Source organism: Rana temporaria, chromosome 1, assembly GCF_905171775.1.
Source record: "Rana temporaria chromosome 1, aRanTem1.1, whole genome shotgun sequence".
Lineage (NCBI taxonomy): Eukaryota > Metazoa > Chordata > Amphibia > Anura > Ranidae > Rana > Rana temporaria.
The window spans coordinates 53,062,672-53,088,931 of record NC_053489.1 but is presented as its reverse complement, the minus strand read 5'-3'; the positions used below and the strand labels follow the sequence as shown (position 1 = coordinate 53,088,931).

At 43.3% G+C, this 26,260-nt stretch overlaps 1 protein-coding gene across 1 annotated transcript in view; it reads left to right on the top strand.

Moving 5' to 3' along the window:
* The window catches only part of GOLPH3 (golgi phosphoprotein 3), a 31,068-nt gene extending 6,025 nt beyond the window's left edge, over positions 1-25,043 (top strand). Inside the window, exons 2-4 of the mRNA XM_040337941.1 lie at positions 18,043-18,174; positions 21,787-21,901; positions 24,022-25,043. Coding sequence (XP_040193875.1) covers positions 18,043-18,174; positions 21,787-21,901; positions 24,022-24,446 — 672 coding nt within the window. The 3' untranslated portion in view covers positions 24,447-25,043. The remainder of the gene's footprint in view (positions 1-18,042; positions 18,175-21,786; positions 21,902-24,021) is intronic.
* The last annotated feature ends 1,217 nt before the right edge of the window (positions 25,044-26,260 follow it).

Sequence of the window (26,260 nt, the reverse complement as noted above, 5' to 3'; positions counted from 1 at the left end):
GTTTGTGGAGTCCTGCTTCTTAGAGGCCGAGGTTTAAGCTCCTAATGTACATCCTGCTGACCGGAGCCATGCTAACCATACCAACTGCTGGAGGTACCTTCCCCTTCAACTTCAACTCCTTCCTGTCTGGTTTCACCTCCTTCATCCTGGCCCTGTGTCTAGGATCCAGATTAACCCCCAAAATAAAAGATTTCCTGGGAATCTCTCCAGAAAGTGCCTTTGCAGATTTTCTCTTTGCCAATACACTTGCTTGTCATACACTTTGTTGGGTGAAATTATCGTTTTTCTTCATTGGAAAAAATATATATATATATATATATACATTTTTAAACAGCAGCCCTGGGAATTGTGCCCCGTTATTATTGGTATCATTGTGAATCCTTGTACCCCATCATTGATGTCATTGGGCCTCATTATTGGTATCATTGGGAAACCTTGTACCCCATCATTGGGCCTCATTATTAGTGTAATTGGGAAACATTTTACCCCCCTCATTGGTGTCATTGTGCCTCATTTGGAAACCTTGTGCCCCATCATTGCTGTTATTTGGACTCATTCTTCGTGTCATTGGGACATTGTGCCTTATTATAGGTGTCATTTGGAAACCTTGTGCCCCATCATTGCTGTTATTTGGCCTCATTATTAGTGTAATTGGGAAACATTTTACCCCCCTCATTGGTGTCATTGTGCCTCATTTGGAAACCATATGCCCCATCATTGCTGTTATTTGGCCTCATTCTTAGTGTCATTGGGAAACATTTTACCCCCTCATTGGTGTCATTGTGCCTCATTTGGAAACCGTGTGCCCCATCATTGCTGTTATTTGGCCTCATTCTTAGTGTCATTGGGAAACATTTTACCCCCTCATTGGTGTCATTGTGCCTCATTTGGAAACCTTGTGCCCCATCATTGCTGTTATTTGGCCTCATTATTCGTGTAATTGGGAAACATTTTACCCCCCTCATTGGTGTCATTGTGCCTCATTATTGGTGTCATTGGGAAACATTGTGCCTCATTAGGTAGGTCAGTGCATGTGTAAGGTAGGTCAGTGTATGTTGCACAGTGCATTCTAAGCACAATGCATTCCTGAATCCTGCATTCTGAGCGAATCTGGCAGAATCTTAAGTTTTTTACCTCTTAGGGCTCATTCAGAGAAGGATAATCAGTCCCATCCTCTGTACAGAGCCGCTGGTGGGTTTAATTCTGTGTTGGCACTTTGAAAGAAATACGTTGGTTTTGCGTCGCGGTTTGGGCACTCGGGCTCAAAAAGGTTCGCCATCACTGCTATAGGCCATCTGAACCGCAGTTCAAATCCCCTTCCATCTGGCCATCTGAACCGCCCAGATGGAAGGGGACGAATTCTCTTCCTTTTGAGGATCCCATTTGGTTGGGCTGATCGTGTGAAAAGGGCCTAAGACTGCTTTCACACCGATGTGCTGTGGTTTACCCACACCGCGGGTGCAGCGTAGTGCACCTGTGTCTATACTGCGGGTTAGCTGAACTTTGCCATAGACTCCGCCTGTGGCAAAAGCCGGCGCTGTAGAGGATACATCGGCTTATGGGGCTCCGCAGCTGCTTTCTTCCTCTACCACCAACTTCATTTACAACACTGATGCTGCGGTATGGCGGGTCTGCAACCTGGGCTTGCCATCCTGCCATTCCAGAGCAGGAGGTCGAGGGCCACATCAGAGGGCTCCGCGGGCCACTGGTTGGCTACCCCTGATGTAGGACAAAAAATAAGTTAAAGATTGCCAGTATTGCATTTAAGTTTTAGAAAAATAAAGTTTTTAAATTGGGAGTGCAACGAATGGATATTTTGGTACCGAAAACTAAGAATAGACCAAAAACCGATACCGGTAATGACTGTTGTGTGTGTGTGTATATATATATATATATATATAATTTTTTTTAATATTTTAAATAAAATGTATACATTTTTTATATAACACATTGCTAATAGTATTGGAAAAATGTCCATGCGGTGCACTTCCCATTATCGGCTCCATTATCTGAGTTTTTCTTTTGGCAATGTGCCGAAAACGCAATTTTCGGCCGATATATGTTTCGGTAGCCGAAATTTCGGTGCATTCCTAGTTTAAATACAACAGGTGAGAGACATACAATCCACGTTAAGCAAGCGTAAGAAAATTAAGGTGGGGGAGGCTTTAATTTTTAAATAACACACATACTCACCCTGAACTTTCTCTTGGGTCCCTGCCTGCGTTCTCGGCTTCTTCTCTTCGCCATGTACCACCATAGGAAGCCACTTCCTATGGTGGCACACCTGTAGCCTCGTGCCCATGCCTGGCTGTGTGCATTCATAGACGGACCTGTGGCACAGCTCTGCCCACTGCTCTGCCCACTGCTTCCTCTTCACAGGATTTTATTGACAGCAGCAGGAGTCAGTGGCTTCCACTGCTCTCGCTGAGTCCTGTGAGAAAGAGAGAGCACTCGGGCACATCGCTGGATCAAGGTTGGACTCGCCAAGTATAAGGGGGTGAATGTATTAAGGTAAAAAAATAACAATAACAGGGCCTTTTGCAAATGCTTCTAAAAGGCTTTCCTGCTGGCAGCAGTGTTTTGGTAGAAAATAAAAAATGCCTAACGCTTGTGAAAGCATGCAACTCATTTAGGCGTGCATAAAGTTGTCAAAAGCTTGGACGGTAATTCATATAATTGGCCAGAATAAAAATGTATTCTGGCCAGTGAAATAACACTCAAGCGCTAAATGCACGTTTAGCTACTACAAGCTGATGTGTGAATGGACACATGCAGGGACATTTAGAGGCAGGGAAAAAAAAAAACCAGGTGCCCCTAAAAGTCTGTGTACTGGAAATGAATTGGTTGCCATTGAGCAGTTAAATTTGCACCGTCGCCAAAGTAGCTCTAGTCAGAAAACCTACGTTCATTTTGCTTTAGTAAAAAACAGTCCTCCAGTGGGTATTGCTAAACTTTTTCTTTTTCTTTTGGATTTTTTTTTTAACTTGCTGCTATTTTTGCTATTCATTCTCTTTTCTATTTGCTTTTAGTGCCGTATGTACTGTATGAATATGCAAGAATTCAGTCTCGGCTTGTTTCTGTAGTATTGCCTAACTTTCCATACTACCAGGATGCAAGGTCACCTAGTATTATGGATGAATACACATTTGAGCGGTTGACAAATATTTGTTTCCTATTGAATTGTTATAACGTTTTTTTTAATGACTTTTTAACCACTTAATCCCCGGACCATATTGCTGGTCAAAGACCAGAGCACTTTTTGCGATTCAGCACTGTGTCGCTTTAACTGACAATTGCGCGGTCATGCGACGTGGCTCCCAATCAAAATTGGCGTCTTTTTTTCCCCACAAATAGAGCTTTCTTTTGGAGGTATTTGATCACCTCTGGTTTTTAGTTTTTGCGCTATAAACAAAAATAGAGCGACAATTTTGAAAAAAATCAATGTTTTTTTACTTTTTGCTATAATAAATTTCCCCCAAAAATATATAAAAAAACATATTTTTTCCTCAGTTTAGGCCGATATGTATTCTTCTACATATTTTTCGTAAAAAAAAAAATCGCAATAAGCGTTTGGTTTGCGCAAAAGTTATAGCGTTTACAAAATAGGGGGTATTTTTATGGCTTTTTTTAATTTTTTTTTTACTAGTAATGGCGGCGATCAGCGTTTTTTTTTTTTTTTTTGGTACTGCAACATTATGGCGGACACTTCGGACACTTTTGACACATTTTTGGGACCATTGGCATTTTTATAGCGATCAGTGCTATAAAAATGCATTGGATTACTATAAAAATGCCACTGGCAGGGAAGGGGTTAACACTAGGGGGCGGGGAAGGGGTTAAGTATGTTCCCTGGGTGTGTTCTAACTGTAGGGGGGGGGGTGGACTGACATGGGGAAATGACTGATCTTCTGTTCATACATTGTATGAACAGAAGATCAGCATTTCTCTCCCTGACAGGATCCCGGTCCTCGCTCTGTAACGAGCGATCACGTGTGCCCGGCGGCGATCACGCCCGCCGGGCACGGGAGCCCCTAGTGGCCTGCGCAAGAGCCGACGTATAGCTTCGGGCTCTCACACAGGGGAGCCGACTTGCCGCCGTTAAACGACGGCGGCTGGTCGGCAAGCAGTTAACTTAATGTTTCCATATGCAAATTTCATGCTTTTTCTCACCCATCCGCAGCTTTACATTTTATGCACCCTTGTCCTATATTGGTGGAAAATCATAGTTGTGTACGTGACTTGTATGCACAGGAGAAATTTCCGCAGAACTCGAGAGCTGGGCAGTCCAGTGTAAGAGAGCTTGTTCCACCAGATGTGTTGGGGGTTATGCTGGCAGCCATTTCCAGTGCAGTCTATTACACATGTGTAGTGGGGAGCCAGCTGTGAAAGACATGCTGCGATTTCAGATTGGTCCCGCAGCCTCCTAGAATGTGTGGTGGTATTCCAGGAGGTTGCAGGCAGGGAGTTTGTGGGGTGGGGCAACTTCTGCTATTCTCTGCCTCTTACCTGCAACCACACACCGTGAAACGCAGGAGATGCTTGCAAGTGCCATTAATCCTAATTGCACGCACTGGGAACTGTAGTGCACTTGTTGTTCTTGAGTGGGCTGCGACTCCATAAATGGTGTGTGGACCTGAATGGGCTGCTGTGCTCGTGCTACACGCAGCTCACAGAACTGCATAGGTGTGAACCTAAGGTTAGGTGAAGTTCTGCTTTAAAAGAGTAGTATGGTGTTGGGGTCCCCCCCCCATCATACTTATCTGGGTGAATGCAGCATCGGTCTGATGCTGCATCTGTCCCCCAGCAGCTCTGCACTGAGAACTGAGCGGTCGAACATGGCCGATCACTCGGTTCTCACAGCTCCCCGAGTGCTGCTCACAGGGGTAAGGGACTGTGGAGGGGTGGGGAGCGGCCGTCTCAGGCTCTCGGTGGCTCGCTAAGAGGCTGAGACGGATGTCAGTGCAGGCACCTGGCAGATCCCGACTTTCATTGTCGCAATGATGTATTGCCTGGACTGATTCCAGAGAGTGGACTTCAGTCTGCTCTCTACTAACAACTGGATCACAGGAGTGCAATACGAATTGAACTTCTGTGACCCATAGGAGAAGCTCAGCAAAACAAGTTCTGCTACAATTGGTTGCTTTAATTTGTTTAGGCATGCTGATTCCTGCCATTTGTCTACCTACACAGTAACATCCTCCTGCTTTTCATTTTACAAATGTGAAAGTATTTCCATACGCACAATGCTTACCTGTTCAGTCATCTTTGTGACCAGCAAAAAATGGGAAATCAAATAGTTTGAAGTGATTTTTTTTCTCATTTGCTGTTGTCTTAGGCTGCATTCACACCTGAGCGTCGGTCGTTTTTTTCCGGCATTTGTCGTGCGTATACATGCTTATTTGCGCGTTTGCATACAGCGTCGTCCGACGTTTTTGTACTTCAACGTTTTTTATTTTAGCCAATAGGAAAAATTATCATCTTTTCATCACTTGTTGCTATGTTGGTAGATATTTTTAATCTTCTGCCTGGGTGAAATGTTCTATTGATTAAAGCGACGAAACGCCCGTAGCAAAGGCTCGTTGTCGCGCTAGCCGCTTGAATCCAGCGTTTCCATTACTTTCTATGGGAAATGGAAACGCTCAAATACGCCCAAACGGCCCGATACGCGCGACAAAAAAGGGTCCGGAACTTGTTTGAGCTTCAGGCGTTCGGTGTCAGGCGTATTGGCGTGCAGATGTGAACCATCTCCATAGGGAGTAATGTATTTTTTCCCCTCTAGCGTATTTGAGCTTCAGGCGACAAAACGCTCAGGTGTGAATACAGCCTTAGGGGCAAGATGTGAAGGGAAATGTCACCTAACGGACATAGACAGCAAAAAAAAAACACACACATTGAATATTTCGATTTTCTATAAATAATCCCATAATATGGATGAAGAAATGTGTAGGCAATGTACACACAATGCATTCAGCGCCTAACCTTCAGACCTTTAAAAATAGAAATACATGTACCTTGTGTACCTTGTCATCGCCTTGCGTGCTTAAAATAGAGCTCTGAAAAAATATTTAAAGATCTAGTTGAAATTCATATATGCCTAAAGTTATTCTGTTATGTTGAGCCACATTATGGAGCCACACGGACCTCACCTGTAGCTTCCTGGTGACGTAAAGTCTGCCTTTTGGATGCATATCTCAAAGTGCCGTCCTCTCTCCTATTCCCTTTTGTAACTAACACCCCCTTCTATTCCTTAGTGGCTGACATGTTTTTAGATTGCCATCACTTGTAATAGAGCCCAGCTGGCTCACAGTATTGGCTTGATTTATTTTTTTATGTGCAGAAGATTGTGGGAATGAATATAGATTTTAGTCATTTTTGCTTTCACTGTTTGAGGCCTCATTCACACTGGGAGTTTGGCCACAGTGCCTATGGCACCTTCTAGGCATTGGTTCCTGGGTACATACTGCCCTTTAAAGTGTTACTAAACCCAAAACCGTACAATCAATCTGTATATGCAGTAGAACATGCTTGTTATACTGCATGTGGAACCCTCTGCATTGTGTAAAAAGGCTGTTTGATCCTGTCCTCTCTAATCCTCCCCTTTTTCCACAGGCCACAATCCATCTCCTGACAGTACAAAGCCTTGTGGGCACTCTAGCAATACACACCAAACTGAGTATGTGTAGACCAGGGTTTGACAAATTTGCTTGGAATCTAGGAGCCAGCTAAAAAAGTTAGGAGCCAGAAAACGCGCCCTGTCCCGACGAGCTTGCGCGCAGAAACGAACACGTACGTGAGCAGCGCCCGCATATGAAAACGGTGTTCAAACCACAGATATGAGATATCGCCGCGATTGGTAGAGCGAGAGCAATAATTCTAGCCCTAGACCTCCTCTGTAACTCAAAACATGCAACCTGTAGATTTTTTTAAACGTTGCCTATGAAGATTTTAAAGGGTAAAAGTTTGTCGGCATTCCACGAGCGGACGTAATTTTGAAGCGTGACATGTTGGGTATCAATTTACTCGGCGTAACATTATCTTTCATAATATTAAATTCACAAGACTGCTATATACTGCTGATGAGAGGGGGTATTTTAACAGTTTATATTTATTAAAACTATGGCATTTCCATGTTCTGTGTACTGTGGGAGACCAGATATAGTGAATGCAGAGTCCTGCGATTAGTAACACTTTAACATCCATACCGCTATGGGCAAAGTCCAGGCATAGCAGCTGTCCGCTTCTCATAGAGTTTGACAGGCGTGTGACAAAAGTCCTGCACGGCTCTGGAATGTTGCACTCTTCTGTTTGTGATCTTTCTTCAATAAAAAAACAACCTGACTTATTCTGAAGATTTGTGGTGTGCTGGCAGATATTTACTGTACTATGCATGTTCCAGTCTCCAGCTGGTGTTTGCTGCAGCACTCATTACTTTAAAGTCTATTGCAGGAATGTGTATGATGGAATATGGAAAATCGCCAATTGGAGTGAATCATTCTGTCTAATTGTCTTAAACCTTTAAAGGATCACTAAAGGATTTTTTTTTTTAGCTAAATAGCTTCCTTTACCTTACTGCAGTACTGGTTTCATGTCCTTATTGTTCGTTTTTGCTTTGAAGTTGCTATAATTCTGCTGTGATCTCCACACTTCCTGGTTGCCTGTTTCCTTATAACCATCGTACTGGGAGCTTTTCACTGTAGGTCTAAGCTGTCATTACTGTGTGTCTAAAACTTAACAGAACCAATCAGATTCATTTTAAAAACAAAACACTGTCCTGGATTTGTTTGTTTTTGTTCTGTGTGTCTCTCTAGTTCACAGGAACATGAAAACAGTTTAAAAGTGAAACTAACCTACAGGCACATTATAGGATTGATTTTTTTTATCTATTTGTAATCATTTTTAAAAGGAATCAGTTAACTTTTATGTCTCTATACCCTGTAAACAGTCATTTCAGCAAAAAAAAAAAATTCCTTTAGTGACCCTTTAAGTCTCTGGGAATGAAAGTGATGGGTAAATCCAAAACTGTGAGTTGCCACTAGAACAAGACTAGAGGGAATCCAATTGCTCCTGTAATAATTGTCTAAATGGGGATTTCTCTCACAATAGAAAAATATTTTCTATTGGATCCACAAGATAGGAAGTCAAAGGGGTTGTCAGAGCCGGTTCACACTGCGGCGGCACGACTTCGGGGGCAACTCTGCATTTCGTCCTGAACACGACTTCAGAGGCGATTAGCAAAATTACTTCTGTATAGAAGTCAATGCAAATCACCCCCAATGTCGTACAAGAACCTTTTTCTAAGTCGGAGCGACTTGCGTCGCTCCTATTAGAACGGTTCTATTGCATTGAATGGGACGCCTGACGAGTCGCCCCAGTGTGAACCGGCTCTAAAGATAACTATTTAAAAAAAAAAAAAACTTACCTCCACTTTGCAGCTTGTTTTACACAGAGTGGCCCCGAACCTGGTCTTCTGGTGTCCCTCGGGGGCTGTCTCGGCTCCTTCACACAAGAACTAACCCCTTCATGTGAGCTCTCTCCCATAGGGGTTAGTTCTTGCGGGCTCGCTCCCGTGATACAGCTGGCGGCCGTAGTAATTTTTTTAGGGGGGAGTGAGGGCTTCAGGAGGAGTGGGACTTCCTCCTTCCGCCGAGGGGCTGCTAAGGCGGAAGGAGTCTAATCGCCTTTTGGCAGCCCCTCCCTGTAGGCGATCGCCTGGGAGACGTGACAGGTCCCAGGCGATCGCCTGTCCAATCGGATGGCGCTGCGCCACTTGCGCATGCGCAGTGGGTGCCTGGCCGTGAAGCCGAAAGCTGTCACGGCCGGGTGCCCACACTTAGAATGAAGACGCGGGCCGGAGAGGGGGAAGAAGAGCGGAGCCCCGGCCTTCGCACCGCTGGAACGTGGAGCAGGTGAGTGTATGTTTATTAAAAGCCAGCAGCTACACTTTTTGTAGCTGCTGACTTTTCATAAACATTAAAAATGACTGAAACACCCCTTTAATTTTAGAGATTTTGCTTGTTTACTGTTTTATAGACCACACAGTAAGTATAGGGAAAGTTCCCAAGCAAAAGGCACAGCAAAAAAAAAAAAAAAAAAACTTTATAAAGCTAGAACATTCTCTTTTTTTAGTTTTTTTTAAATTATAGGCCATGTTTTTACTCCCACTTGGGTAAAACACATTTTGTTTTTATAGCATGTCATTATGTGACTATTGACTACATTCTCACCCACAGACCTTTTGGATGGGTTGCTAAATATGGCTGTAATTTGCTAACTTGGCATTCGGCATTACCATCATTCACAAAATGCCTTAAAGAGGAAGTAAACCCTCACAATTTTTTTTTTTTTTTAAAAGCCCCTGCAAGAGAAAGGCATAATGAGCTAGTATGCACAGCATACTAGCTCATTATGTGTCACTTACCTGAGAACGAAGCCCCCAAAGTCCTCCTCGGTCCCGTCCACCACCGCCGCCATGTCCTCTCTGAGCTTCCTACCTGCTCCGGCGCTGTGATTGGCCGGAGTGGCGATGACGTCACTCCCGCGCATGCGCGCCGGACCGGCAGATCCCAGTGCATGCGCGGGATTCCGGCATTATTCCCGGCATCTACAGGCCACAAGCCCTGCACGGTCAGTGTGCCTGCGCCATTCTCTACGGCGCCTTCCTTTCTGCATATATCTTCTAAACCGTGGAGGTTTAGGAGATATTGCAAACACCTACAGGTAAGCCTTAATCTAGGCTTACCTCTAGGTGAAAGTGCTTTAGTGGAGTTTACAACCACTTTAAGTTGTGTTTTTGTATTTTATTGAAAGCAAGTCATTCTCTTATTGGATAAGGTGGAAAGGCGCAATCTCTACCTCTTCATCCATTCAGAAAAATGGCTCTGCCAAATGAGCAACTTTTTGTGGTAACTATGCAAGAGGAAAGCAGATTGACATGGGACCCTATAGATTGCTGCTATCCCTGTATTGGCAGCTTCTACAGCGATCGCTCAAGTATGAGATATGCACACTTACATTGGTTAATGCTGGACCAATGCAACTATGCAATAGAGTTCAGCTTCAAAGTACAACCCCAATTCCAAAAAAGTTGGGACGCGGTATAAAATCTACACAAAAACAGAATGGAATGATTTGCAATTGTCATAAACCAATGTTTTATTCATACTAGAAAACCTATCAAATGTTTCAACTGACGAAAAAATAAGATCATTTTGAAAATGATGGCTGCAATACTTCGCAAAAGAATTGGGATAGGGCAACAAAAAACCGATGAAGTAATTGGTACTAAAAGTGTCTGTACACCCTGTACAACCACTTTTCCCTTCAGGTAAGCCTATAATAAGGCTTACCTGTATGTACTGGAAATATCTCCTAAACCTCTATGGTTTAGGAGATTTTCGCCATAGAAGCCAGCGCCGACATAATCGGCTCATGCGCACTGAAGAAAGGGCACGTGTCGTTTCTATAGTGCTTGTGCCGTGACCGCCTGCTCCCGCGACTCTGGCCAGTAGCAGAGTCCACGGCCCCGGAAGGAAGAGTGATATAAGATGGATGAGAGAGAGGGGACATCGCTGACATCGCGATCTTCTGCAGGTAAGTGGCCCATAATGGGATGCATACTAGCCCATTATGCTTTTACTTTGCAGGGAACAAAGAGCAAGCTGCTTGCTGTGGGGGCACTGAACAGGAGGGGGGGGGCAAGAGAGCCAAAGAGGGACCTGAGAAAAGGAGGATCCGGGCTTCTCTGTGAAAATCCACTGCAACAGAGCAGGTAAGTATAACATGTTTGTTATTTTTATTGGGGGGGGGGGGGGAGCAGACTTTACAATGACTTTAATGCAGAGAAGAGGGTCGTGCAGTATGTGTGTAAGTTAAAGCGGAGTTCCACCCAAAAGTAGAACTTCCGCTCATCGGATACAACCCCCCAGCTGCAGTATATGTAGCTGCTGACTTTAATTTTAATAACACAGCTTTAAGCGTTAAAGTATTGAGCAAACTAGGGATGCTAAATAAGCATCTGGAGATTATAAAACCACATACAAAATCCAGGGAGGTCCTGGTAACTTAAAACTGCTTGTAAATCAACAGAATGCTGTTAAAGCGGATGTGCCACTAAAAAAAAAATATTAAAAGCCAGCAGCTACAAATACTGCAGCTGCTGACTTTTAATATTAGGACACTTACCTGTCCTGGAGTCCTGCGCCGTCCGCAGCAGAGGACAAGCGATCGCTCGTCACTCTGCTGCTCCCCCCGCCATCCTCAGTGAGGGAAGCAGGAAGTAAAGCGCTCCCGCTTCACTACGCGGTTCCCTACGGCGCATGCGCGAGTTGCGCTGCGCCGCTGATTGGCTCCCGCTGTGCTCTGGGAGCCGAGTGTTCCCAGCATACAACGGGAGGTGACGTTCTGCCCGCAGAAAACCCGAAACTGTGTGGCCGGAAGTGGGTGCAAATACTTGTCTTTAGACAGGTATCTGCACCCCCCTCCCCCTGAAAGGTGTCAAATGTGACACCGGAGGGGGGGAGGGTTCCGATCAGCGGGAGTTCCACTTTAGATAGAACAACATTTTAGAAAATAAACAACAATAAATATTATATCCCTACGCTTCCAACATTGGTAAATACAGGAAAGTATGTTTTTTTTTTTTAACTACAATTCTTAAGTTACTCCCAGGCCTGAGCAAATTATGTTCTACATCCCAGGAGCATTGTCAGCCCCCCCCCCCCCCCCCCATACTGCTGCTGTCCAAAGGTGCCCCCTGTGTTCCTTCATCCAAAGTGTAGGCACTCCCAATACAGGAGGTGTGTTACTGGCCATATCACCGGGTGAAAACATAAGACTACAAATATAAAACAATATAACATTTTTGGGTTGGGTTCAATACCGCTTCATTTTTTCTTCTACACGGGTGTGTGTGTGTGTGTGTGTGTGTGTATTTTTGGTTTCTGGGGGAGGAGGGACAGGTATCCTTTCCCACTTCCGGGAGTCCGGGCCGTATTTTCACTGCAGGAGGTTTGTCCATCCGGACTGTATAGCGTGGATGGAGATGTTTTTGTTCAGCCTGCAGAAAAAATAAAATCAATATGACCACCTCTCTCCCATTCAGACAGTTTAGGACTAGGATCACACATTTTCTTTGTTATAGATATAATAAACATTTCAAGGCTGCTCTATTTTAGGAAGTTAGGAGTGTTTGAGCCTGTAATTAAAATCCACTAATTTTAAATTTAGTTACAAAGAGAAATATTTGATAATCTTCCCTCTCCATTTCCCGTTTGACATTTCCCCCCTGTGCTCAGCTTGGTGAAAACTTAAAGGATCACTAAAGGAATTTTTTTTTTTTTTAGCTAAATAGCTTCCTTTACCTTACTGCAGTACTGGTTTCATGTCCTCATTGCTCGTTTTTGCTTTGAAGTAGCTGTAATTCTGCTGTGATCTCCACACTTCCTGCTTGTCTGTTTCCTTATAACCATCACACTGGGAGATTTTCACGGTGGTCTAAGCTGTCATTACTGTGTGTCTAAAACTCCTCAGAACCAATCAGATTCATTTTAAAAACAAAACACTGCCCTGGATTTGTTTGTTTTTGTTCTGTGAGTCTTCCCGACTCACCTCTCACCCGGAACTTCATGTATGTACCTTTAAAACCGAAAGTGAAACTAGAGGCACATTATATGATAGATTAAATTCAATTTTTAATCATTTTTAAAAGGAATCTGTTAACTTTTATGTCTCTATACCAAATAAACAGTCATTTCAGCAAAATAAATTTTTTCTTTTAGTGACCCTTTAATTTGGCTAAATTTAGACATGCGTTTGGGGGACAGGGGTGGTAAAAACAAAACATGGTTGAGCCCCATTAAGCTGCAGTAGGCAGGGGTTTTTACATGTTAATGTTGCAATGTTTTTCTTCATAGCAAAATCTACCCAAAATCTAGTGATCAGCAGGTGACATGTCCGCCGAATGCACAGATCCCCGTTCACCTACATGTGTCACAAACGCCCTGCATTTGTTGGCCAAAATTGGATAAAAACAGCTGGGGGGGGGAGGCTTTGCATTGCCACCTCACTGCCTGCCAGTCACTTCTGAGGCTCGATCCGAGCGCAGATCAGGCGTCAGAGGAGAGGCAGATTTAGACACCCCTCCAGATCTATCCTTATTGTCTGAACAAGTCCTGATGTTTTTATTTAGCTATGTAACCTCGGGGTCTTCGGCTTCTGTGTTTGTCTGGTGTGCAGCTGTTCTTAAGACTGCAGGAAATGACCAGAATGTTGTCATAGTTGCCATTCGAAAATACTTGTTAAAAAAAAAAAAAAAATAGAGAAATGGTGAAAATGTACTTTAGGCTGTAACGGGAAATTGATCAAAACTGGAGCAACCAGAATGTGGAGCAGCTGTGCATGGCAACCAATGACCATAAGCTTATAGTGCTTACTGCTGCTGTCCAAAGGTGCCCCATGTGTTCCTTCATCCAAAGTGTATCTAGTGACTGATAACAAAAATATGAACATCTAACAAAAAGTCCGTGGAACATTCCAAACTTTAGGTGAATAGACCCATATTAAAGTGGCTATATGAAGAAGATTTATAGAAGATCCACCTCTGAAAAAATTAAGAGGCTTACCAGGATTGGACCCAGGTAAGCTTACACTCACTAGGCCAATCGGACAATCAAAATGTGTCCGACTTGTCCACCGCAATGTCGCAGTCTCGCAAAAAAAATCGCAGATCACTGCCATTACTAGTAAAAAAAAAAAATAATAATAATGCTTGAAGTGCATTATTTATATTATTACATTGTTATACAAAATAAAATGGTTCAACTCGCCATAATGCAGAATCAGTGGGAGCCCCGAGCGTGTCACTTGCCAACGTCAGATGCGGATTGTCACTTGCCACGTCACCTGTCACTAGATGCGGATTGTCACCTGCCACACATTGCGGATTGTCACTTGCCACGATGTCACACGTAGCAGATTGTAACTTGCCACACATAGCGGATTGTCACTTGCCACGTCGCCTGTCACACATTGTGGATTGTCACTTGCCATGACGTCACCTGCCACACAAAGCGAATTTCCACTTGCTGTGTACCAGGGTAAAGGCAGGCAGTAGAGAGATGAATGTAATCTCTCTGCTGCCCGCGCAGTGGGGGCGGAACTGCAGTCATGCAGGGCGGGCAGTGATGTCATCTCTGCTCCCCCGCCTGCTGATTGGCCAGCAAGCCCGCTCATCTGGGGACTGTCCCGCCCGCTGAATGTTCCCGTGTTCTGCCCGCATGCATCATTCACCTGGGCTCGACGGGCATTAATTTGCATCACAGACAGTGCAGCGGGGAAAGTGATGCAAGCTTCTTGATTGTTTTATAACCCATTTCAGCCTTGTGCATGTCTACAGTCTTGTCTCTGACATCCTTTTAAAAGCATTTTTTTGTTTTGCCCATCATGGTAGGTTTAAGTGGTAGAGATTCTGTGGACAGGTGTGTGTGTGTGTGTGTGTGTGTGTGTGTGTTTTTTTTTTGTTTTGTTTATACACATGAGTTGTTGTTGGGAGCACCTTCTTAAGACCCGGTTCACACTGGGGCGGCACGACTTTGGGGGCGACTCGGCAAGGCGACCTGAAGACAATTTCAGAGGCGACTTGCAAAATGACTTCTGTATAGAAGTCAATGCAAGTCGCCCCCAAAGTCGTACAAGAACCTTTTTCTAAGTCGGAACGACTTGCGTCGCTCCTATTAGAACGGTTCTATTGAATAGAACGGGACGGTAGCCAGTCTGTGGGAGCAATAATTGATTGTTAGTTGGTAGGGGATCAAATATTTATTTTACTCGCTGAATTGCAACTCCAATTATAACCTTTCTATCATGTGTTGTTTTTTATTTGGATTTTTGATTGATATTCTATCAGTTAAAAAAAAAAAAAACACTTATGATAAAAATTGATAGACCCTTCATTTCTTTGTAAGTGGGCAAACTTACCAAATCCACAGGGGAATAAATAATTTTTTTTACTGGTACATGAAATTTCGGCCACCGAAAATCATTGGGCGTAAACTGTTTTTGGCATGCAGCCGAAAGGAGAAAAAATCTGATAATGGAGCCGAAAATGGGGGTGGTGTCAATAATGGGCAAGAATAAATTCATATTAATTGAAATTGATATTAAGTCGAATAGAATAGTTTTATGTATAAAAATATATATTTTTGGTTACGGTTTTCAGCAAAGTACATGCTGCATTTTTGGTTTCGGTTTTCGCCACCAAAATTTCCATTCGGTGCACCCCTAATTTTCCCCACTGTATACGTAAATAGATGCAGAAGTGTATTCGGCCCCCATGAGAATAAGCGGCCATTGAACAAGCTGGAATGCTGGGCATAAACAATGGATTATTTTTAAATACAAACTTTGTATCTTTCACTATGTTATTTAGCAATAATTTGTCTCCTGCAGGAATCTTACACAACACATCCACATATTTTGGCTACAGCATGTCCTATGGTAGATCACTAGTCATACAGGGTCAGCATGACCAAGTATAATGACACTTAATGGCAGATTGGGTTGTCAAGGCACCAGGCTATTGTGACAAGTGTCGCTGTGCTCTGATGACAATTACTTCAATATAACCTAGTGCCCTCGTGAGTGTGCATTTTTGCACATAAGGCTGTCCTCGTTATCCGTGGGCTGTCCTATGCGTTGCAAACTCACCAAAGAAGCTCATGTGCTATTTTGGATGTTGAGCTTTGCACATTTTATATTTTATTTTTTAACTCCAGATTGTTGCGCATAAAAACACATCTGTTGCTTTTTTTTTTCTTTCTACCAATGAATGACACCCGCAATTGATGCCCGTTCATGGAATGCTCAGGTGTAAATGCAGCCTTGGTGAGTTTCTCTCTTCATATTCATGGTAACTTTGGGACTGGGCTTCAAGCAGAACTTTACTATCGCCTCTCTTCCCTTCTTCTGCGGCGCCATCTTTACAAATCCAGTGCAGATGCACCACAGGGCTCTGCCAGGTATTTGCGGCGTGCTCCCAGAGGAAATTAATAAAGCGGGCCTTACCTGAAAACCTGACAATACTGATTTATAATGAACAACTTCCATTTTACTGTAATGTCATGTAGATGGTGTGTGCAAAACTTGCTCTGGTTTAAAAGCTTGCTTTGCAGATTTTCAGAACCTGAGTCTCACTCAGGGCTAGTGTGGCCCCAGCATGTTCCAGCTGAAAAGAGGGACCCAGGACCCTCCGCCACCCTCGGGATGGTGTCACCCAGGTGTGGGCTGCACCCCCCCCCCCCCCCCCCCTCTAGCGACGCCACTGGTGTAAACTACAGAGAAGAAATGAGGAAACGGCAACATTCTGTCAGCTTAGAACAGCCTTTTCCAACCAGGGTACCGTCAGGTTTCTTGGTGGGGGGGCCTTGGCAAAATGCCCCTCCCCTCCCCTTCCCCTCTTAGCACACTTAGAAATTGAGGGAGAGGAGAAATGCTGGAATACTAGTCAGTAAAGATGGGTTTGGGCGTTTTCAGATCAAACGCACACCACCAATCATAGGCAGTGAGGCATTTCCCAGCCCGCAGCTGCCCATACACACACTGTCTATGATTGGCAGTGTTCAGTGGTGGGTTCGATCCGAACACACCTGAACCCATCGCTGGTAGTTGGTATCAGTATGTAATGGTGGCGAAATATAATGGCTCAGCAGGGAGGATTTTTTTTTTTTTTTTTATTCCTTTTTATTTATTTAAACCTGCTGGCTGAATGAAGAAAAAAAAAAACGAATTTATAGACTGCAGAAATAGTGGTGTTTGAACTTGCCCTCCCTCACCACTTAAAGCGGTTGTATACCCGCAGAAAAAAAAATGTAAAAAAACCTGTAAGGCAAGGGCACAGCTAGTATGCAGCTCATTATGAAATACTTGCCTTAGAACAAGGCGTCAGTATCTAATCCCGGTCCACGCCGAGGGAGCTGACATTTTGCCCTCGGTGTGTCTTCCAGGGTCGCAGCTTCGGCTCTGTGAGTGGCCGGAGCCGCGGTGATGTCACTACCGCGCATGCGCACGGGGATCTTCTTCCCGGGAGCGTCTGCTGGGCATTAACCGCACATGCAATGCTGACATCAGCTGCATGCAACGTGATTATCTCCTAAACCTTAGAGGTTTAGGAGAAATTAATTTTACCTACAGGGAGACTATACTTGGTGGAGGGTCTGAACTGAGGTTTTTGGGGGGGGGGGGGGTCTGTACTGAGGAGCGACTATAGTTGGCGGGGGTGACGCCGTGTTTTACCACACTGATTGACACCAACCCTAGTGATGCCACTTGTTTGCACAGAATCCAGACTTGCAGCCTGTTCAGGGCTCAAGAGAGTGGAAACGCTCTGCTTGTTTGATTGCAGCTCCCAAAGAGCGCTTTCATTTACCATAAAAGTGCCCACTGGTACTACCCTAGGCTATCTTGGACTAGTGTAGTAGCTGGAGTGTACTGTTGTCAGCTTGTGTTTTTGTGAATGAAAGAGTTGTAGTCATTTTACTACACAATCTGACCATATCCACAGTCTGCACCCTGAATAACACAACGCAGGTTCAGACTCTGTGTACTGAGGAGGCAGATGCTGCAGAATGGAGAGGGGGTGCAGCTCGGTGCTGACTGTAACTGCTCCCCCCCCCCCCCCCCCAATCATGGGAACACCCATATTTTTAGGCTTTAGGTCGGGTGGTACTACAGCCAGCGATGACAGAAAATTAAGAATTATATATATATATATATATATATATATATATATATATATATATATATATATATATATATATATATATATATATATTCGAGTTGAATATGTGCTCAAGGACCCCTCACTTTTAAATGATTCAGATTTGTGAAGTGTTTTTTTGTTTTTTATAGCCGAGTGACATTGGTTATAAAAGAAAAATTGTAACCTGTTAATCTGCTATAGTCAATCGTTGGCTACTGCTGAACATTGCATGATCTCCTTCACTTTCAAGAGAAAATGACCATAATTTGTAACCTTTTATTTTTTTTCAGGGTTACACGTCCTTCTGGAATGACTGCATCTCTGCTGGGCTGCGTGGGTGCATGCTAATTGAACTAGCCTTTCGAGGTAGAATTTCCCTGGAAGCCGGTGGAATGAGGCGTAAAAGTCTCTTGTCAAGGAAGGTATAAAATACTTTTCTGTTTTAAACTCTTATAGTGTATTAGCCGTATTTCTTTTCCCAACAAGCCCTAAGCAATTCTAATTCTACATCTTTATAGTGCAGTGCTCTCCCCCGGAGCCGATGCGCGATAACTGCCGGGCAGCCGCGATCACTCGTGGCGAGAAGCGGGATCTGTGTGTAAACGCATAGATCCGGTTCTCTTAGGGAAGAAATGACTGATCATGCAATGTATGAACAGCGATCTGTCATTTCCCCTAACAAGTCTCACCCCCCCCCCCTTCAGTTAGAACGTGCAGAGGGAACACAGTTAACCCCTTGAGCGCCCCCTAGTGTTGACCCCCTTCCCTGCCAGTGACATTTTTAAAGTTATCAATGCAGCACAGATCATCGCCATTACTAGTAAAAGAAAATTAAGAATAATAAAAATTTCATAATTCCATCCCCTATTTTGTAGATGCTATAACTTTTGCGCAAACCAATTAATATACACTTATTGTGATCAATTTTATTTATTTTTTACCCAAAACATGTAGAATACACAGCGGTGTAAACTGAGGAAACTGTTTATTTTTTTATAAGATATTTATTTTAACAAAAAGTAAAAGATATTTAGCTAGATTCAGAGGGAGTTAGGCCGGCGTAGGTGGCGTAGCCAATGTTAAAGTATGGCCGCCGTTCCCGCTTCGAAATTCGAAAATTTTACGTCGTTTGCGTAAGTCGTTCGTGAATAGGGATTTACGTCGTTTACGTCCACGTCAAAATCAATAGGCCCGTGCGGCGGACTTAGCCGCAATGCACACTAGGAAATGTAGGCGCCATGCGCAGTTCAAACAAAACATCAATCACGTCGGGTCAAGCCTCATTATCATAAAACACGCCCCCTCAGACGAATTTGAATTGGGCGCCCTTACGGCCCGCCTGCTTTAGGCTACGCCGCCGTAACTTAGCAGGCAAGTACTTTGAGAATCAAGTACTTGCCTCGCTAACTTACGGCGGCGTAGCCTAAACACGCTAAGCTACGCCGCCGCAAAATTGCGGCAATCTCTCTGAATCTACCTAATTGTGATTTGGGATTTTTTTTTCTTCAAAATTGTCCTTTTTGTTTTGTGTAAAAACAAAACAAAAAAATGAAGAGGTAATGAAATACCACCAAAAGAAAGCTCTATTTGTGGGGGAAAAAAGGACGCAAATTGTGTTTGGGTACAGCGTCGCATGACCGCGCAATTGTCAGTTAAAGCGACGTAGTGCCGATTTGTAAAAAGTGCTCTGGTCAGGAAGAGGGAGTAAAATCTTCCAGGGCGGAAGCGGTTAAACTTGTTGTAATTCATTACATATCCCCAGTGAAGTGACTGGGCTCAGGTGGTACAGAGATTAAACAAATCCTCCTACATAAGTTGTTATATAAGTTATCTGCAGTCTTCTCCCTTCTTCATCCTTTCAAAGTGCTGAATTAGTAAAGCTTGTTTGAGAGTTTAAAAAAATAAAGCGGGCAGAGAGCTGAATTTAAACACTGCAGAGTTCAGTGAGGAGAGCTCTGGAAGCTGCTTGAAGTGAAAAGACCCCCGCACATTTGAACAGAGCTGAGGCTTTCAATATGCTGGAGGTCCCTCCCCTGTCACCTACATTTTAGTTGCTGGCAGGAAAACTTGTCAGAAGTGATTAAGCGTGATGAGCAAAGGAACGAAGCAGCAACCAGGAATTACACTTGGTGCTCTTAATTGAGACAAGTACACACTATAGAGGGGTATGCTTTGTTTGTTTATATTTCATGTCTGAGGTTTACAGACACTTTAAGTCCTGTCTCCATGAATCGAATGTGTTTTTCCAGCACATCTCTCAGATGTTCGATTTAAGATCTGGGGAACTTGGAGGTTACTCTCGCGCTCTGTGATCGCTGCATCAGTGCAGCCTCTTCAGCAAAGTTGTCAACTATTTTCATAATCGATTAATCGGCCAGTTGATTAGTTGGCCTGCATATAGAATGCATTATTTGTTTACATATCAGAAATACAGTGCAGCACATACAGCTCAGTACACCATCCATACATGTCACTAAGTGCCTGAGAATTTGTGAATGTGAAAGCGTGAGGAGCAATGCCTCATGGGACATGTAGTCCTGGGCAGAAATTAGTGGTTCTAAAGGCAGAAGTTTTTTTTTACCTTGCTATAGCGGGCGCTCTATACTATACTTTGCAGCTTGCTATTGAGGCACTCTGAAGGCAGGAGGAGCCAGAAGCATCAGTGAGGGACCCCAGAAGTGGAGGATCTGGGCTGCTCTGTGCAAAACCATTACACAGAGCAGGTAAGTATAACAAGTTTGTTTACCAAAAAAAAAAAATCACCTTAAAGACTCTGTGCAGGGAAGATCAGCATCTGAACCCAGAGAAAGTGGAGGTAATGGAAGGCATTACAATTACTGTAGTCGGTTATTTATATTTACCACTGCATATGGATATTTAAGAATAAATTGTGTTGTTTTTTTTTTTTTAGAGAGAGAGAGAGAGAGAGACACACACACACACACACACACACACACACACACACACACACACACACACACACACATAGATAGATATATTCGCACACATTCGGGGGTTCTAAGCAAAAAACACAGATTCTAACAAAGTGTCAGAAGGCCTGGAGCTGAAGTGATTAACTGCTTGCCACTGTTGCCAGCAGGGCTGTGGAGTCAGAGGAAATTTTGGGTACTCGGAGTCAGCAAAAAATGCACCGACTCCTCCTAAATTTAGATTATCGGAACATTTAGGAGTCAAAACATTTATCTACCGACTCCACAGCCCTGGTTGCCAGGTTGACACTGCTTCACGAATCGCCGTAGCTGTAGGGTGGTCGCTTTAAGAGCTATAGCGGGCACTGCCCCTGCAGCTAGAATCGCTCCCTAGGACACATTTAACCCCTTGATCGTCTCCTAGTGTAAACCCCTTCCATGCCAGTGACATTTATACAGTAATCGGTGGCTATTTTTAGCTTTGATCACCGTATAAATGTCAATGGTCCCAAATAAGTGTCCGATCTGTCCGCCGCAATGTCGCAGTCCCGCTAAAGATTGCTGATCACCGCCATTACTCATAAAAAAATGAAATAAATATATCCCTTATTTTGTAGATGCTATAACTTTTTGCACAAACCAATCAATATATGCTTTCTGCGATTTTATTAAAACGATTAAAATATGTAGCAGAATAGATATTGGCTCAAGCTGATGAAGACATTTATTTTATTTTTGGGATATTTATTATAGTAAAAAGTAAAAAATATTCTTTTAAAATGGTCTGTTCTTTTGTTTATAGCGCATAAAATAAAACCTGCAGAGGTGATCAAATACCACCAAAAGTAAGCTCTATTTGGGGGGGGGAAAGGACATGACTTTGGTGTTTCTACAGTGTCGCATTACCGCGCAATTGTTGGTTAAAGCAACGCAGTGCCGTATCGCAAAAAATGGCCTGGTCAGGAAGTGTGTACATTTTTCCGGGGATTAAAGAGGGTACAAGACTTTTTTTATTTGTCATTTAGAAAGTGGTATCAAACAAGCAATGGAAATATTGTGGGATGTACTTGTGGCTGTTAACAAAATGCATCTTAATTTTAATAGGTTACTTACAAATCTGATGCTCCGACAGGGGATGTCATGCTGGATGAAGCCTTAAAACATATAAAGGAAACGCCGACCCCAGAGACTGTACAGAGCTGGATTGAACTTCTTAGTGGTATGTTTGTTTGAACACGCCTACAGGGGTTAAATAAATGTCTACAACACATTGTAATCCAATGTGAGCCTAGAATAAAGAATGTGTGCGCGTGTGTAAAATATATACACAGTATCTCACAAAAGTGAGTACACCCCTCCCATTTTTGTAAATATTTTATTCTATCTTTTCATGTGACGACACTGAAGAAATGACACTTTGCTACAATGTAAAGTAGTGAGTGTACAGCTTGTATATCAGTGTAAATTTGCTGTCCCCTTAAAATAACTCAACACACAGCCATTAATGTCTAAACCGCTGGCAACAAAAGCGAGTACACCCCTAAGTGAAAATGTCCAAATTGGGACAAAGTGTCAATATTTTGTGTGGCCACCATTATTTTCCAGCACTGCCTTAACCCTCTTGGGCATGGAATTCACCAGAGCTTCACAGGTTGCTACTGGAGTCCTCTTCCCCTCCTCCATGATGACATCACAGAGCTGATGGATGTTAGAGACCTTGCGCTCCTCCACATTTTGTTTAAGGATGTCCCATGGATTCTCAATAGGTTTTAGGTCTGGAGACATGCTTGGCCAGTCCATCACCTTTACCCTCAGCTTATTTAGGAAGGTGTCTTGCCACACAGAGTTAATCCAGCTCTGAGCAATCCTCTTTTATTGTTCAGTGAAAATTAACAGACTTCCAGATAAAAACCTGTCTAAATAAAAAGTCCTTTCCTCTCTCCTTGCTTTGAGTGACAGGTTATTTACATATCTAGCTTGGACATGTGTATCTTATGTTATGTTTATCATAATATGAGGTGAATCACAGGTCATTGTATGTTACCAGGATGTGTTATGTGGGGGAAGGGTGGATTTCTCACTTTTTATACTGTGGATCACCTCATATTATGATAAACATAACATATGATAAACATATCCAAGCTAGATATGTAAATAACCTGTCACTCAAAGCAAGGAGAGAGGAAAGGACTTTTTATTTAGACAGGGTTTTATCTGGAAGTCTGTTAATTTTCACTGAACAATAAAAGAGGATTGCTCAGAGCTGGATTAACTCTGTGGCAAGACTGGGCACAGATGATAGGAAATCTTATACTCTACATTGTGACATAAAATAAAACATTTTGGGTGTACATCCACTTTAATACACATTCCTGTACCAAAGTGGTTGTAAACTCTTAGGGCTCTTTCACACAGAGCGGATCCGTATTGATCTGCTCCGTTAGCCCGTTTGGCTCAGCGGGGATTCCTTTGTTAATCCCCGCTGAGCTGTCGGCGGACAGGGCGGTCCCTGCACACTGTGCAGAGACCGCCCTGTCTTTGCTCTGCTCTCCCCTATGGGGAATCGGAAGGAATACAGACCGTGTGTCTGTATTCATCCGATCCGTTCCGCCAGACGGAAGAAAAATAGGGTTTTCTTCCGTCTGAAAAAGCGGAAATTTGCGGACGCGGATCGTTACGGACGTTAGCGGATGCATCATCCGCTAACGTCTGCAATCCCATAGGGATACATTACAAGTCCGTAAACGGTCCGCCCGTGTGAAAGGGCCCTTACAGTAAAGTGACTGGCCTCAGGTGATACACTGAAATAAAACGATTCCTCCTCTGTAAATTGCACTTGTTTATCTGCAGCCCTCTCTCTCCTCTACAGCCTTTTTAAAGCACATATTTTACAAAGTATTTCTAATTGTCAAAAATCGGGGGAGTGAAAATCTGATGTCACAGAACGTACATCAGAGAGAAGAGCTGAATGTAATCTGAGACCCGAGTGGAGGAAATGAGCACACTCCCTCTCGTAAGGAAACATGCATATCTGTGGCTCTCAGACACATGCTGTGTGCTTGAGCCCTTTTTCCCTCGATCCAGTGTAGTCTGCATCACCTGTCAGGGTGCCTCATGCATATAGCCGAGGAATGAGTGAGGAGACCGCGATCAAGTGTTTTGAATTGGAAGTACGGACTATAGAAGGATATGCTTTATTCGTTTTAGAGGCTTGTACCCATTTTATTCCAACAATATTCCATTTTGGTTTCAGTCAGGCAGGAAAGGGAATGCTATTGGATGGCCCTGTGATTTTTAAGATTCATCTTGCATATATATATATATATTTTTTTATTTCAGGTGAGACCTGGAATCCCCTGAAGCTCCATTTCCAGTTACGAAACGTGCGAGAACGCTTGGCTAAAAATCTTGTAGAAAAGGGTGTCCTGACAACTGAGAAGCAAAACTTCCTGCTTTTTGACATGACTACGCACCCACTCACCAACAACAACATCAAGCAGCGTCTTATCAAGAGGGTACAGGAAGCCGTGCTTGACAAGTGGGTGAAGGATCCTCACCGCATGGATAAACGTTTGCTGGCCCTCATCTATTTAGCTCATTCTTCTGACGTCATCGAAAATGCCTTCGCCCCCCTCTTGGACGACCAGTACGAGCTGGCCATGAAGAGAGTCCGGCAGCTGCTCGACCTAGATCCAGAAGTAGAGGCCGCAAAGCCAAACGCTAATGAAATCCTATGGGCCGTGGTGGCCACCTTCACAAAATAAACCTAGTGGACTGGAGTGTTCGTTCTACGTCAAACCAGTTGTCTCTGCTTGACATCATTTCTTTTTTTTTTTTCAGTAATTTTACCTTTTTGCTTGTTTTGACTGGTCGCAGAAAGACGTTGAATTGTATGCAGGACCTGGACTGGTTTAAGACAGCTTGATGAGTTTTCAAATACTTCTTGCCATATTGGCATCACACTACTCCTTAAATTTGTGCATCTCAAAACGTGGCTTAAGGTTACGGAGAAGGCCTAGATCAGTTGAGGTGGAGATGGACGCACTGGGATGTACGTTGGGTTTGGTTTGCCTCAAGTTCCTCTGAAGATTCCCACGAGATGGTTTACAAATTAGAATTGTCACGAAAGGGCCTTGCAGTCACCAAAGTTCAAATAGCTCCATTTCTCTACTTTTTACACACCTGAAATTTTGTTAATTTTAAAAAAAATATTCCGCTGTGCTCATGCTTTTTTTTTTTTCTTGTAAATTTGTCAATCAAAATTTTAAATCTTTACGTATTTAGTGTAAATGATCCCATGGTCTCTGGAAGCCATTTTTGGGATGGGGAAAACATTCCATTAAATTGTGTACATAGTTCCAGTTGTATAGTTGAAGAAATTCCTAAGTATTTTGGTGGTATATCTGACGTCAAACCCCGGTCTCCAACACATTTCAGGCTCTGATTTTCTCAGGGCTAAAAGTGAGAACATGCAGTGAACTGTGACCCACATTTGTTGTGGCACATGTACCATTATTTTTAAATGTTCGGCATGTGCTCGTGGCTCAGTTGTCCTCCATTGTGTTTTTGTTTTTTTGTTTTGTTTTTTTTATGTGAAATTTTTTTGCAATTCTTGGGTACATAATTTATCTTAAAGGATCAGTTCACCTAGTACTGATATTTCATTTTGCTGCAGGTTTGCTTCAATCAAAAATTCTTGGCTGCTTGCTCTCTGTATGAATTCAGAGTTCCACTCGACTACCGCAAGAAATGAGGGTTTTACTCTTCCCGATTTATTTCCTTTTGGGTTATTGAGACTGCAGTGCAAAGGGATTTCTACCTCTGAATCGGGAGGAGTGAGACTGTGGCAGTGTGGACTAATGCTGGAACTCTGGATTAAACATTTCTGCAGTTAGGCTGGATTCACACCTAGGCATTTTTAGTGCTTTTTGCATTTTTCAGATTTTCACCACAGAATGTGTTCCATAGGAAACCATGTAAAATGGAATGTAATGCAAAAAGCACTAAAGCTGCATAGGCGTGAATCCAGCCTTAAGCTGCCTGATCTTTCATTTACTAACTATACGTTATGGAAGTAAAGCACAGGCATTGAGAGGGCTCCTCCTTTTGGGGAGACCTTGTCGCAACGGAGGTGGGAGCTTCAGCAACAAAATGTTGCCACTGCAGTCCCCCCCCCCCCCCCCCCCAAGGGAGGATGAGGTCAAAATTCAATGAAGCCCATCAGTCTACCTGTAACCGAAATATCAGTGTTTGGTGCAGCGACCCATTAATTTGTTTTCACGTAGGTCAACGCGTTTCCCTGATACTGTCTTTTGTATAGGCTTAAATGCAATTAAGACTGTCACTCTAAAACAATAGTTGCACGTGCTCATTTGCAGCTACAGGTTTTCTGCAACAAAGAAACAAAACCGGGAAAACGCTAATTTCTTTTTTTCTTTCTTTTTTTAATTATAATATGTGTATGTGAAATTATGTGGCTAAGCACATTAATGTTTGAGCGCTGTTTGCCTTTCACATTGCTTCCATAGTTGTTCATAGAATGGATTGGTGCTTTATGGGCAGTCTCATCCCCTGCTGC